Here is a 14,078-nt window from a genome sequence, read left to right on the forward strand (position 1 = left end):
TGACAGTGCCAAGTTTGATGTGTGCGTTTATTAATGGCGGCTGCTGCTGCTGCTGCTGGGAAGCTCGTCCGGGAGTAATGATAGCGAAGCGAACTTAGCTCAAATAATTGATAGCTTTTTACACAGCGTCTGAGCCGCGCGGGGGGAATGCTTGGCGTAATTGCAAGCCGTACACTTAAATGCTATGAAATATGGTTAACAAAAGTATTTCGCGAATGCCTTTTGTCCGCTACGTTTGCCAATGCCAGCAATGTGCAGGCTCAGCTCTGCTCCGCTCCGTCTGTCTGTCTGTCCGCCGAAGGGCCCAGTGCATGCTCTGCATAACTTGTAGCAGCAACTAGACGAGCATATGTAAAAAATGCCAGAGCACACACTCACACATAGTTGTGGCCGCCAAAGGACATAAAAAAGAAAACAACAAAAAAGAAATGTTGCCAGCCAAGCTGCTAAATTGTGTGCCCCGAAATGTGTCCGGCAACACATAATGCCAAGTTTTCAGAGTATGTGCTGTGCAGGGCATAGGGACTCTGCCTGCACTCAGTTTATGTGTGCCCACACATACTTACACGCACACACACACACGCATGGGAAATCTGTTCATGTCCTTTTTATGCAGGCGACTGGCCCAGCTGCGCTGCTGCTGCTGCTGCTGCTGCTGCCGCCGCTTGCCCAATGGCCGCAAGGAATTTCACACAATTGTTAGAAAAATTGCAGAAAATTGAAAATGTGCGAGAGCATATAAATTTTTACTGCGTCACTTGTAATGCTAAATTGTTGTTATTTATGGCCAGTTGCGTGTGACTCATGCCAACATTTGCTTACACGCCAAGTACGGTCAGTCCATCGTCCCCTCTCTCTGTCACTCTGTCTCTCTCTCTCTTTCTTTCGCTTTCTGTTTTAAGCTTTTAGCACTTGGCGCAATTGTGGCCGAACGAATGATTGAATTTTCTTGAACTTTCTTGACTCTCTTGACGCATATAAGCACTTTATTGCTGCCAGCAATCGATGGGCCAATAGGGTGCTTATATTGGTCAAGTTGCGTTTAAATTTTCAAGAACGCCTTCCTCAACACATAAAATCCATAGCAAGCGAATCTGTGCATAATGCCGCGCCCGCTTGGCGTCGTCAGTGACATGAGCATCAAATACATGCCAACCGAAAGCGCATATTTGTTGCCCTCCATCCACTTGAGCGACTCGGTCAAGTTGATCGAGAGCTTGGGCTGGCGCACACGCGCGCTGCGCTTCTTCTCAAAGCTTTGGCCAAAGAACATCAGATACGAAATCTGTATACAGTTGGCATCTGTGATGCTCACATATCTGCCATTCGATTCCACGTTGACAAAAGCGGGCTTCACAACATACTCCACCACGGCGACGCACCTGAGCAGCGCGCCGCAGCGGGAGCCGCCCCAGCCAGGAGTTTGTGGACTGCGCCTCAGCGCCTCGTCCACGTCGCTGGTCAGCTCCAAGAACGTATTTACGGGCAGAGAGCCCACGGTCAGCATAGCATAGAGCTGCTCCACCCTGGCACCATAGAAGCCAATCCGGACGGGATACTGTTCGCGCAGTCGGGTGTAGACCTTGGTGTGCGTGCATTTCAGACTCGGTGTAACCTCGAAGATCTGCGTGGGTTGCACTTGCGGCGCCACAGTCTTCAGGTGCGCATACAGATCTTCGAACTCACATGGTCGCAGTGTGCTCAAGGCGAAGCGCTCGCCATGACGCACCAGCACGACATACAGCAGATTCAGTACATCCCTATGATAGCAATGAAAGTTGCCCTTGCTTAGCTGTTCCAGTAAGACCTCCAGCCGATCTATGTCGGCGACAACTTGGAAGATAGCGCCGATGTTCGGGCGCTGATTGCCGTCGAGAAACTCCTTGGGGAAGGGCCGCAGCAGCTTCTCGTAACGATAGCTATTGGCAGCTGCCACGAAGAGCGAAAAGCGCACATCGCAGGCAAGCAGATCGGACCGCAGACGATCCTGGACTTGATAGAGCTGCCGTAAATAGATGGCAGGCTCCGTCGCTTGCTCAGCACAGAGCTGAGATATGTGCGTGAAGTTGGAGTTGCTGGCCACGCCGATTGTTCCGGCTTGATTTGAGTTGTCCAAAAAGTCAACCAACTTCATGGAGTCAGCGGAGGGTATTGACGCGCAAAGGAGTCGACTCTATGTGATTTGTAAAAAGGATGTACGCTGCACTTGCTTCTGTTTAAAGCGGAAATTTATTTGACACAAATAATTTACAATATCTGAAATACTGACATTTGGAAATGAAAAAGTGCGCCATGCCGTTTCCATACTGCCCCGGTGCCAGCTGAGATTGACGGCTTTCGTGCTCTTGTTTTGCTTTGGTCTCCTTGGCGAGCTGCAGATTGAATTTAGACACTTCTGTGACAGGTTGTGATTGTCGCACAGCATCGAGGGAGCCACTGCTCGTTGAGGGTGTGCCTGTAATTGATTAATGGAGCTGATGCACGACGCGTAGCTTATGTCAGCCTGCATGTTTACAGCGACGCCTTTACGGCTTTGGCTCGGCCAATCAATTGGACCGCATTGAGTTATGGTCGGACGTGAAAGCCACCACCAAAAAAAGGCCCGAGCAGCCCTCCCCTCAACTGCTGGTCAGTAATAGAGTCAAGAGAGAGAGAGAGAGAGCAGCAGGTTGTAGCACCTTGATCAGCAACGATTTCATTTGACAAACACATGCACATAGATACATGGATACACACACATACATGTGGGAGGGTAAGCGAGTGTGTGTGTGTGAGTGCTCTGCATTTCAGCGGCCGTCGCTTTATCTACTTTAAAAAGTGCTGGCAGCAGTATGCGTAATTTATTGATATACTCTCCTTAAATTATGAGTCTCCTGGGGGGCCGCTGGCTGGCGTACATTTTTTTCGGTGCTAGCTGCAGGTGTCGGTGTAGAAATCAGTTAACCGAGAAAGTTTTGTAACTTTTTGCGCTGCTGCCACTCTGCCAGCTGCCCTGTGAAATCAGAAGTTTGAGTTTATTCAAATAAACGCCGACATTAAGAGAGTTGCAACTGTTGCGCTGCCGCTGGCCCAGGCGCTGGAGCCATAGACCTCGACTCGACTCGACTCGACTCGGCATAGCCCAAGCGAGGCGGCATAAATCAGAGAGCCAGCTCCAGTTTGCAACTTTTCTTTTTTCGTAGATAAACTTTTTGACGCACCAAAAGCCACCACCTTTGCGTCATTTAACCCTCTTTTTGCTGCCCGAAAGCTTTATTAATATGCGCCGTTTTCTTGTGCACTCTCCCAATTTCACATTGCCAATTCCCATGAGCCAGGCCCACTAAATAATTGCCTGGCATATGCTCGAAATTTTTCTACTCTCTGCGAAACCTTTAAACGCGCCACAAAATAAAACAGCAACATTTTCTCATTTAGCAAGTGACTTTTCCTTTTTGTTTCCTCTCGACTCGCAATGTTCTTTATCGATTCGTCTTAGTCTAGCACAAAAGGGGTGCCCGCAATCGGAGTGTTGGATTTATCTTATAAATGCATATATTTATAAATATTTATATTTATTATCTTATTATATATTATATAATAATATTATATAATATTATACAGAAATACTCTTCTCCACTCTAATCTGTTTAGCTGTTTAATTGTTTCACATACGTAAGCGTAAGAACTTTATTTAGACTTTGGTGTTATGGGCGATTCATGTTGCAGGCATGTCCTCAATCTGAGCTCTCCTCTTATGGGCGTGTCAGTTGCACATATGTCGATGTGCCTTATGAACTCGTAAATCTGTGGTAGATATATGTCATCCTTGTCTTTGTAGAACAATTCACGTACAGGCTCTGAATACTGCAAAATAAACAGGGATTTCATAAATTAATAAAACCTCAATACTTGGGTCATCAGTAAAGACTAGTGAAACTTGAAATTAGCTTGAATCTCCCATCTCCCATCTCCCATCTCCTATCTCCTATCTCCTATCTCCTATCTCCTATCTCCTATATCCTATATCCTATCTCCTATCTCCTATCTCCTATCTCCTATCTCCTATCTCCTATCTCCTATCTCCTATCTCCTATCTCCTATCTCCTATCTCCTATCTCCTATCTCCTATCTCCTATCTCCTATCTCCCATCTCCTATCTCCTATCTCCTATCTCCCATCTCCTATCTCCTATCTCCTATCTCCTATCTCCTATCTCCTATCTCCTATCTCCTATCTCCTATCTCCTATCTCCTATCTCCTATCTCCTATCTCCTATCTCCTATCTCCTATCTCCTATCTCCCATCTCCTATCTCCTATCTCCTATCTCCTATCTCCTATCTCCTATCTCCTATCTCCTATCTCCTATCTCCTATCTCCTATCTCCTATCTCCTATCTCCTATCTCCTATCTCCTATCTCCTATCTCCTATCTCCTATCTCCTATCTCCCATCTCCCATCTCCCATCTCCCATCTCCCATCTCCATCTCCTATCTCCTATCTCCTATCTCCTATCTCCTATCTCCTATCTCCTATCTCCTATCTCCTATCTCCTATCTCCTATCTCCTATCTCCTATCTCCCATCTCCCATCTCCCATCTCCCATCTCCCATCTCCCATCTCCCATCTCCCATCTCCCATCTCCCATCTCCTATCTCCTATCTCCTATCTCCTATCTCCTATCTCCTATCTCCTATCTCCTATCTCCCATCTCCCATCTCCCATCTCCCATCTCCTATCTCCTATCTCCTATCTCCTATCTCCTATCTCCTATCTCCTATCTCCTATCTCCTATCTCCTATCTCCTATCTCCTATCTCCTATCTCCTATCTCCTATCTCCTATCTCCTATCTCCTATCTCCTATCTCCTATCTCCTATCTCCTATCTCCTATCTCCTATCTCCTATCTCCTATCTCCTATCTCCTATCTCCTATCTCCTATCTCCTATCTCCCATCTCCCATCTCCCATCTCCCATCTCCCATCTCCCATCTCCCATCTCCCATCTCCCATCTCCTATCTCCTATCTCCTATCTCCTATCTCCTATCTCCTATCTCCTATCTCCTATCTCCTATCTCCTATCTCCCATCTCCCATCTCCCATCTCCCATCTCCCATCTCCCATCTCCCATCTCCTATCTCCTATCTCCTATCTCCTATCTCCTATCTCCTATCTCCTATCTCCTATCTCCTATCTCCCATCTCCCATCTCCCATCTCCCATCTCCCATCTCCCATCTCCCATCTCCTATCTCCTATCTCCTATCTCCTATCTCCTATCTCCTATCTCCTATCTCCTATCTCCTATCTCCTATCTCCTATCTCCTATCTCCTATCTCCTATCTCCTATCTCCTATCTCCTATCTCCTATCTCCTATCTCCTATCTCCTATCTCCTATCTCCTATCTCCTATCTCCTATCTCCTATATCCTATATCCTATCTCCTATCTCCTATCTCCTATCTCCTATCTCCTATCTCCTATCTCCTATCTCCTATCTCCTATCCAATATATCTCATTCAAATGACTCTTACAGCTTGTCAGTTCGTCTGTTCATTTGTATATGACCTAAAGGCTTTCTGGAATTCCAGTTTCAACATGCCTTGAATGACTAGAATCATCTATCTGTCATTTACATCCACTTTCATTGTACCCCGTATTAAATTCTATTGCACATTAGTCTAAGAGGTTAACAGCACTAAAATTAGTCAGCCTCGAGTTGATCTGTTATTAATTGCTTTTGATATTAGATAAATTATACGTTGGCCGGCCTGTTTGTCAATCAGTGGAACGAATCGAGTATATTTTATTGCGGTTTGAGAGTGCTTTTGCACCTAAGCCAGACACGCTCAGGTTTTTTCAATTACACGCATTCTATTTACGCCAAATCAATTGGCATATTTTCACACATAAACATAAATTGGCTTCGATATGCCGGAGCAGAAGCAGTTGGGAAAACAAACGCGTTCTGCTTTTTGCCATCTAGCCATTTCATAAATATGTACCGCACGTAGGCCAGCTCAATTGCCAATTAGAAGAGGGAGAAATGCCTTGGCACATGGAGAGTCTGCTTTAAAATTAGGACATGGCGAAGAAGTTCGGCGGCAAGCCGGCGGAAGTTGATTTGTATACGGAGTACATATGCCTGAGCCACGACCGGAATGAAATTGTGCCACTCGAAGCACTCGGGGAACGTAATAAAGCATTGGCACTGCCACTGCCATTCCAAGAAAATGCTACTCTAATATTTAGCTCACGTTTGCTACAAAAATTATTAGGCATCCGCGGTCTGCCTATTTCCAAGTGCTTTTCCAACTCTCACACACACGCGCACACTTCAATAATTGTTTGAAAGAAAAAAATGTGAAATAGGCCCTGATCGAACCTTTTGAAAACTCAGGTACGTGCCGTAGGCGAGTTGAAGGTGAGGAGCGGCAACTTACATACAGATTGTTCCATATAATTTTGAACTCCGCTGAGAACAAGTTGTTGTTGAACTTGGCGAAATGTTCGTCCGTTTTGACTTTATTGGCATACATCTCACTGAATTTTGTTGCTGACAGTAAGCCCAGTATGCTGTCAACTAGGCCGTGCACGCCCTTCTGCTCCTCATTGACAATGGCCACATCCAGTTCTGCAAGCAAATTCAGATTCATATTCAGATTCAATAACAGGCAAAGTATTTAATTAAATGCACATGGCCAGTGCATAGCTGGGGCATCATGCCACTGCCACAAAGCCATGCATTTTGGGTGCCTTTTCCGTTTGACTTTGTCTGCATAGTTTGCAGCTATTTGCAAATAATTCAATTCAGGTGCTGTGCAGGCTTCGAGAGGCGAGCATGTGTGAACATTGATAAGCTTGAAGCAGACAGCAGACAGCAGACGGCAGACAGCGGACGGCGGACAGTTCTGTTGGACCATGACATTGAGCATAATGCCATAATTTCCACAAAGGTACAGATGGCCAAGGGACAATGGACAAGGGACACCGCAGAGAGGACAGTGGATGACTTGAAAGTTATTTGGAAGCTTGTTTGTGTCATGACACGGCGCTGGTCATGTTTGTGTGTTGACAGAGGTTTGGGCCGCTGCCCTATCGCTCATACGCACCGCTGCCCGGTGTGTTGTCCGCAGAGGCTGACTTCAGAGTTAACACCACGGCCTGCGCCAGATCGATTACGTCTAAGCCGATGCCATGCAAATAATTCGTCACAGCCAGCACATCGGCCATCTGCAGCAGTTCAAAGATCTCGGTTTTGATGAAATCGTATCCTCGCTGCACCTCTTCGTCGTGGCGATAATAATTGTTGACGATGGCCACCACCTGCCTGGCGGGTATCAACGCCACAAAATCGCTTATGTTCAGAGGCGGGGCAGGATTGAATGGTTCTTCCTGTTCCTTCTCTTCGAGCTCTCGCAAGAGATCGTCGTATTTCGATGGCGTTTTGGTTGGGCCACGGTCCGAGGTGAGCACAATCAAATCGTCCGAAACATTATCGTCCTTGCTGCTCGAACGGCTGTCCTCCTCACTAGAGCTGGACTTGTTTTCGGCATCTGATGACCCATCGGCACCCTCCATCGACGAGCTCTTCAGCTGCGGTGCACCGCCGACCACAGCCACGAACGCGATCAATGCCAGCAGGACACTATGATAGCTGAAAGATGTTTTGCGTTCTCGCCTCATTTTGCTACTGACTGAGCGAGCGACGCGTAGAGCCCAGTTCGACCCCAACTCTGACGATATATTCACTGATTGTGGGCGATTATTTAATTGAGCCACTCAGTCGAATTTATTAGCATGCTGTGTGAGAGTCTGAGTGTGCGTCACGAGCTGATGTCCAGCCAATTGACAGCTAAAGAGCATCAGCTGTGGCCATGTATTATATTTCACAATTTAATATAAGAAGAAATTGATTTATACAGCGTATAAATTATGCTTATCTTACTTATCTTGTTTTCAAATACAATTCGAATGGGCGAATAAGCGGCGCGGCCTGCGGCTCTGATTGAAATCGCGCTGCGAACATTTCAACATTTCCTGTCCAGTTTGAGTATGGATAACTGACTGTATTATTAAATACGCTTCCGCGTATGCAAATCAAAAGCAATTTACAAGAAAAACAAACCGAAGTGTGTGTGAGTGTGTGAGTGTCATTCACACTTTGACAGCTGTTGCTGTATCACTCAGTTAGTCACTGACTGTCATTCATTCTGGTTACAATTCGCTCGCACGTCAAACTGTGCATAAAATATCTCCTCTAGCGGGTGAGAAGGAGAGAGAGAGGGAGAGCGCGGCTGTGCGTGTGAGAGAGAGGCTTGATATATTCATTCGTTCATTCAGCAAGTTAAGTAGGAATAAAATTGTCAATTTTCATGTCATTATTTCATGTCGTTGTTCGTGGCGGGCGGCGTTCACTTTCGCATGTGACAAGCTGCGACTATCAAATGCACACACAAGCTCAGCTCATGTGCGTGTGTGTGTGTGTGTGCTTACAGTTATGATTTATTCACTTGGTTTGATTTATTACAAGCCGCTGCTCCCCACCCCAAGACTCACTGCGTGTGTGTGGGTGTAAATTGTGCGCATACAAACCAATAATTGTATCGTTGTCAGCAGTGACAGCGCTCGCTCTCTCTCTCCCACTTAATATTTGTGTCTAGCTTCAGCTGAGGCAATTTTTATACGTAAATAATTTGACTTAGCCTTAACTTTATGCAAAGTGGCGGGTGCCAAATTTCATAACATATGACACTTTATAAATTTTGAACGGCCAGCCGGAAACTCTTGGCAAGTGTCGTAACTTTGGCACGTAACGCGGCAAAACTTGTCCCAGGTTGCCGATGCCCAATGGATGCCTGGTCTGTCGCTGGTCTCTCGCCTGGCCTCTCTTGGCTTGCCGCAACTGTCGCGGCCCAAACTTATAAATTAATTTTGCCACACGAAATACTTTGGCAAGGTCTTGGCATGCCTCAGCTGCTGCTGCTGCTGCTGCTACGCATGGCAAGTCCTCAGCCTAAGGAATTGCAGGCAGCGGCGCAAGTGTTGCGGTTATGGCCAACTTACTCATAATTAACTGCAGTCCAGCATGGCAGAGGCTGAGTGGACCCGGCTAGCGGACGGGTGGCGTTTTATGGCGCGCACCTGTGACAGCCGACGCTTGCATACTTTTGGGGTGCAAAGTTAATTTCATGGAGTTCGGTTCGGCGCAAGGATGTGTGCGCTCCTGCTCCCGCTCCCGCTGCTGCTCCTGCTCCTGCTCGTGGCTGGGCTGTTTTTAAAACGTTCGGCTCTTTTGTTTATGTTGCGGGCCAAGAACTCGCATTTTACCGCAAGTGTCAACATTTATTTCCAACTTAACACTTTGGCGTAACATTGCGCTTAATCCGACGCGCCAGAACTTGACTAATTTTGTGCAAAGTTCAGCATTAACATTACCGCAAATTAGCAAAACTTTTCGCACAAGCAACAAAAAAAAGAAACGTAGAAGCAGCAGCACACTCTCTCCCAGAAAATAAAATAAATCCAGTTTCAAGCGCAAAACAAAATGAACGTCGAGCCGCCATTTGAGTTGCTGTTGCGGCTGCTGCCTGTTGTCTGGCGCTATCTGCCTGGTTCACTGAGTGCCATAAATTAACTTGTCCTGGCAACGCCGACAAACTGCTTGCGCTAGCATTTTCCTAGTTGTCGACTGCGACTTGCCAGATTTTTGTTTAATCTGTTACTGTTTGTTGCTATTGTTGTCGTCCTGCGCGCGTGAGTTGAGTTTTTGGGTAGTTTTAATTATGTGCCTCTACCCTGTGAATATGCCAAATGAGTTGGTCGGCTTGGCAAGCTACCTTTACAGTTGGCGCGAGTGCACTATGTGCACTACAAATTCATCTGTCTAGAAGGTATAGAAAAGTATCTATGAGTAATTCAATTCATATAGAAAAAGTATCTTTCAGGCAAAAGAGTTGCTGGACTAAAGTGGCTATTAGCTGATAGAATATTTGAGAGTTGCAAATGTATTTGAGAGTGATAAATCTTTCTGTATCTGTAAAATCACAAAACACAAAGAGTAACCAATAGCTTAGATACATTTGCAGATAAATATCTTTATGTAATACTCAAAGTATCTCAAAGTATCAAAGTATAATACTCAAAGTATCAAAGTACTCACTAGTATCTGCTAGAGACAAAAGGATATATTAGATGACAGAGTATCCGTGAGATAAATTTCTTTGTGAAACTAACAAAAATCAGAAAAATAAAATAGCAACGACTAGTTTAGTTATCAATCTAAAAAAGTATCTCAATCTCACACAAATATATTTTAGATAAAAGATTAGCAGATGTAAATTTACAAATTGTTTCAGTTCTTAAGCCTCTGCTTTCTCTATCTCCAAACTATAAAAGAAAGCAGTTTCTATGGCATATCAAAGTAGCAGTATTAAAAGTATCAGTTGAGATATTTAAGTCTAATACAAAAGTAGCTTTGAGTGTTGCAAAAGTTCTATTCGATACACAATTTAAGTTGCGATATAAAAGTAATTGATAAATAGAAAATAATTCGAATAAAATTCACAATTTCATCAAAAATTTAAGCACATTTTAATCTAGTAAAGTCTATGAATGCCTATTGATTGGCAAATGGCTTCGTTTTTGTCTTTTTTTTTTTGGTTTTGTTTTTCTTTGTCAATTTAGGCATTTATTTATTTGTTTTATGATTCAGCCGAGCACTTAGCAAACGTCACACATTTCGTTTGTCAGCCGCAACTGTCCACAGCATGTCAACTTTGATTTTGATTTTGATTTTCGTTTTGATATGAATAAAAGTTAAACGAAAATACTTCGAGCTGCCCATGTCGCAGTTTTGCTGGTCTGGGGCCAGAAATGTTTCGATAATTTTGATGATTTCGGTAACAATTGCTGTTTCGTTATTTTTGACTGTTGTCTATCTATTTATCGTCTGTTTGCCTGGCCGCACACACAGGTGTGGGCCAGGTGGTTGATGCTTTGCCGTTGCTAACCCAGTGACATTTGGACCTGCACCTGCCACTCTGCCCCAGCCCTGCCGCACGCGCACAACGTTCAATCAATTGTTTTTACAGCTGGCAGCAGGAGCTAGCGGGTGGGTGGCTGTTTGGTCGGCGCTTTTGAAGCGCAAAGTTTGCTACGCTTTTGACACGTTTCGCAAATATTTGAGCACGTCTAAAATAGCGCAACGTTCGCGGGGTGTTCATATTTTGAATTTGAGGCCCAGCCTCCCAGCTGGCCAGACTCCTTCTGCAATCGCATCGTCTTGTCCCACTGCCATTGCTCCAACTGCTGCTGCGTTGCTACTGCTGCTGCTGTCCAGCTCCTGGCCATGGCTGTTGCGTGCCAGCGCGTACTTTGCCCTTGTCCATGGCTTTAATTAATTTTCGCTTCCGTTAACAATTTTTATGTGCGATTTGTGGATTTGAAAGGCGGACAGAGGTGCTTTGTACGGTTCGTGCATGTGCTGATTTCGTGTTTATGCTTTCTTTAATTTGCCACTAATGCCCACACAACTATTTGAGTATTTGTATATGCTTGCGCCATACGCCATGCGCCATGCGCCATTTGTGGCACAGAAATATTTGCCGGATACATGCGATTAGATTGGCCCAGATTGCAGTCCGGCCAAGAAAAAATGGAGCGTGCAACAAGTTAATTACGCTATTCTAGCTGCTATTCTGCTTAATATTTATTGTGATTTTATTGTGATTATTGCCCAACTTATTTGGCATTCCAACTGTGCCGAATGCCGATTGTCGATTGCCGCTGCAGATGCCGAACGGCATTCAGCTAAATAGGCAGCCAGGCAGTCAGGCAGCAGCAAGTAAAATAAATAACAAAATGCCAGCAAGGATGTACGAAAATAATCTGAAAGTCTTTTGAAGTTCCAAAGTAAAAGCAGCGACAGCGTCAACGATATAAAGTTAGCGCTTTTTTGGCTTTGACGCACGTAGCTGCCGATTCCGAAGTTTTCCCACAGTGTATGTGTGTGCGCGTGTGTGTGTGTGCGTGTGAGTGTGCCTGGAAAGCCAAAAAAGGAATCGACATCAACAACAACAAGAGTCGTGGCTTGGTCTTTGCGCTTTTATTAAGCTTATAAATTTTTTATTCAAGACTTTTTACTTTGAACGAGTTGCACGAAGCTCGCGGGCAATCAAAAGGAAGAAAAAAACGGAAAAGGGGAAAACTACGACACTCATGTGACATTTATTTGAGTTTTTCCATTGAATGCTGCCAGGACTGCCGGTAAATCATGCTCCAATTTCTGACAGCCAGCCTTTGCCAAGCTCCCGTCATAAATTATCAAATCGTTAATGCCACAAACTCCGAAAGAAAGAAACAAAAAACTGTTAGACTTTTCATTAAATGCCCAGCGGGTTACAAATAAAATCTGACAATTTCAATAACTACTACAAAAAAGAAGCAGCAGAACGTGCAAACCTGCACCACTGGGACTTTCGGCTTTGGTCCACTTGATCTGCCAGCATCAGACACAGCATTTAATAACGTCCACGTTTCATGCCACTAAACTTGCCGCTGTCGCTGGATGCACATCCGCTTTCAATATTCAACAACTGCACAACTGAAATAAAATCGCTGCTGTGACAGTTGTGTCGGCTTGTAATTGAAAATATCAAGTCTTCAATATTTGACTAACTGCTGCCCTTTGACATGGACATGTTAAGCATAAATATTTATGGCAAGTAACTGAGGTTGACGAGCAAACTGCCTTTTGAAGTAGATAACTATGTGTCAATTGTTTAGTGCCTAAGCTTAACTAACTTATCTGTAATTATATTCAATTCAAATTGGCATTTCAAAGTATTCAATTAGAAAGTATTTGTGGGGATCTGAAGAGCAGCTTCACAGCTTTTGACTCTGAGTAAGAGTATAGTAAGTAAATTAGGCTGTTTTTTTTTTTTTAGTTTTTCAACTTTGAGTTGAAAATACGGATTTACTTAAATATTTATTAAAGATTTAATAGTATCTATTTATTAAGTCTGCCTTGACATTTTAGTATAACTAGTCTAACTTCAGAGCAACAATTAATTTTTACCAAATTACTGGTTGCGCTCTTCAAATTTATGACACTATTCCTTGATTCACATGGCACACATAATAATGAAGCCCAATTTTGATTGCATGGCTACGTAACTAAGCAGGAATGATCACCTTTAGATTGAGGATGACCCATAAATTTATGCTGAAGCACCATTATATCCACAGTATTTTTTGCGCTTGAGATGCGGCGGAGTCATTGGTCCATAAGTGCTCAAAAATCTTGGAGGGCATCATTGTAATGGTTGTGGAAATTGGTGTTTATAATTAAACATTATTAAATATTAACATAAATAAATAATAAATAATAAATAAATAATAATAAATAAATCAACATTAAAATTATAATTGAAAATTAATGCCATTAAACTTGGTATCCCATTCATTAATTTAAAAGAAATTTAGTTTATTTTATTATGATTGAAGTTTATGAACCTCTCAAATAAACAGCCAATACATAGAAATATAGAGAGTATATTCTGCAATGATAAAATATGCTTAAATGACTTGAAGACGAGCTGCTTAACATATCAAAATTATGTGCTCTCATCATTGTATGCAAATAAATAAACATATGACGAAGCTCAGCGTCATCTTATGATATACAGCATATAAAATATCATACATAATTTAATATATATAATAACTCATTATAATATACAGAATATATATCATATATATGAGTACGCTTACGATATAATACGCTGACATTGGCTTCGCCATTCCGCAAGAAATACAATTTTTGGCCACTCAACTAGTTTCGCTATAAATGAAATATGCAAATTAATTTCTCTGGCCAAGGTGCTTTTGCTGGCAATTTGCATAATAAGGTGGGAGTGAAGTGGCTTTTGGCGAAACTGATCTACTAAATCATAAATGCCATCAAATGCTATTTCTGTAGGTTTTATTCAATTTGTACCATATGGCGTATGCGTAATAATGTTGGCGTGTGTGCCTCACGTGCGGCATATAAATTGCTTAGTTTTATCATGGCTCAAAATTGGTTTGCAGCCCCTTTGTT

The 14,078-nt window shown here is 43.5% G+C and overlaps 2 protein-coding genes across 3 annotated transcripts; both read right to left on the minus strand.

Moving 5' to 3' along the window:
- Positions 1 to 707: 707 nt before the first annotated feature.
- LOC111594122 (protein mono-ADP-ribosyltransferase PARP16) lies at positions 708 to 2,280 on the minus strand. The gene has a single exon (XM_023307281.2). It carries the CDS (start codon positions 2,132 to 2,134, stop codon positions 1,043 to 1,045), a length of 1,092 nt encoding a protein of 363 aa, XP_023163049.2. The 5' UTR covers positions 2,135 to 2,280; the 3' UTR covers positions 708 to 1,042.
- A 1,334-nt stretch (positions 2,281 to 3,614) lies between these two features.
- LOC111594127 lies at positions 3,615 to 8,150 on the minus strand. 2 transcript variants are annotated; one of them, XM_023307285.2, is made up of 4 exons: positions 7,926 to 8,150; positions 7,090 to 7,846; positions 6,421 to 6,611; positions 3,615 to 3,846 (listed from the first exon to the last, which is right to left on the minus strand). In XM_023307285.2, exons 2-4 carry the CDS (start codon positions 7,661 to 7,663, stop codon positions 3,670 to 3,672), a joined length of 942 nt encoding a protein of 313 aa, XP_023163053.2. In that variant the 5' UTR covers positions 7,664 to 7,846; positions 7,926 to 8,150; the 3' UTR covers positions 3,615 to 3,669. The 2 variants fall into 2 exon arrangements, with proteins under 2 accessions (XP_023163053.2, XP_030081309.1); XM_030225449.1 differs by having other exon boundaries at positions 7,090 to 8,150.
- Between the last annotated feature and the right edge of the window lie 5,928 nt (positions 8,151 to 14,078).

The sequence above is a fragment of the Drosophila hydei genome, unplaced genomic scaffold (assembly GCF_003285905.1).
Source record: "Drosophila hydei strain 15085-1641.00,03,60 unplaced genomic scaffold, DhydRS2 tig00008134-arrow-pilon, whole genome shotgun sequence".
NCBI classification, from domain to species: domain Eukaryota; kingdom Metazoa; phylum Arthropoda; class Insecta; order Diptera; family Drosophilidae; genus Drosophila; species Drosophila hydei.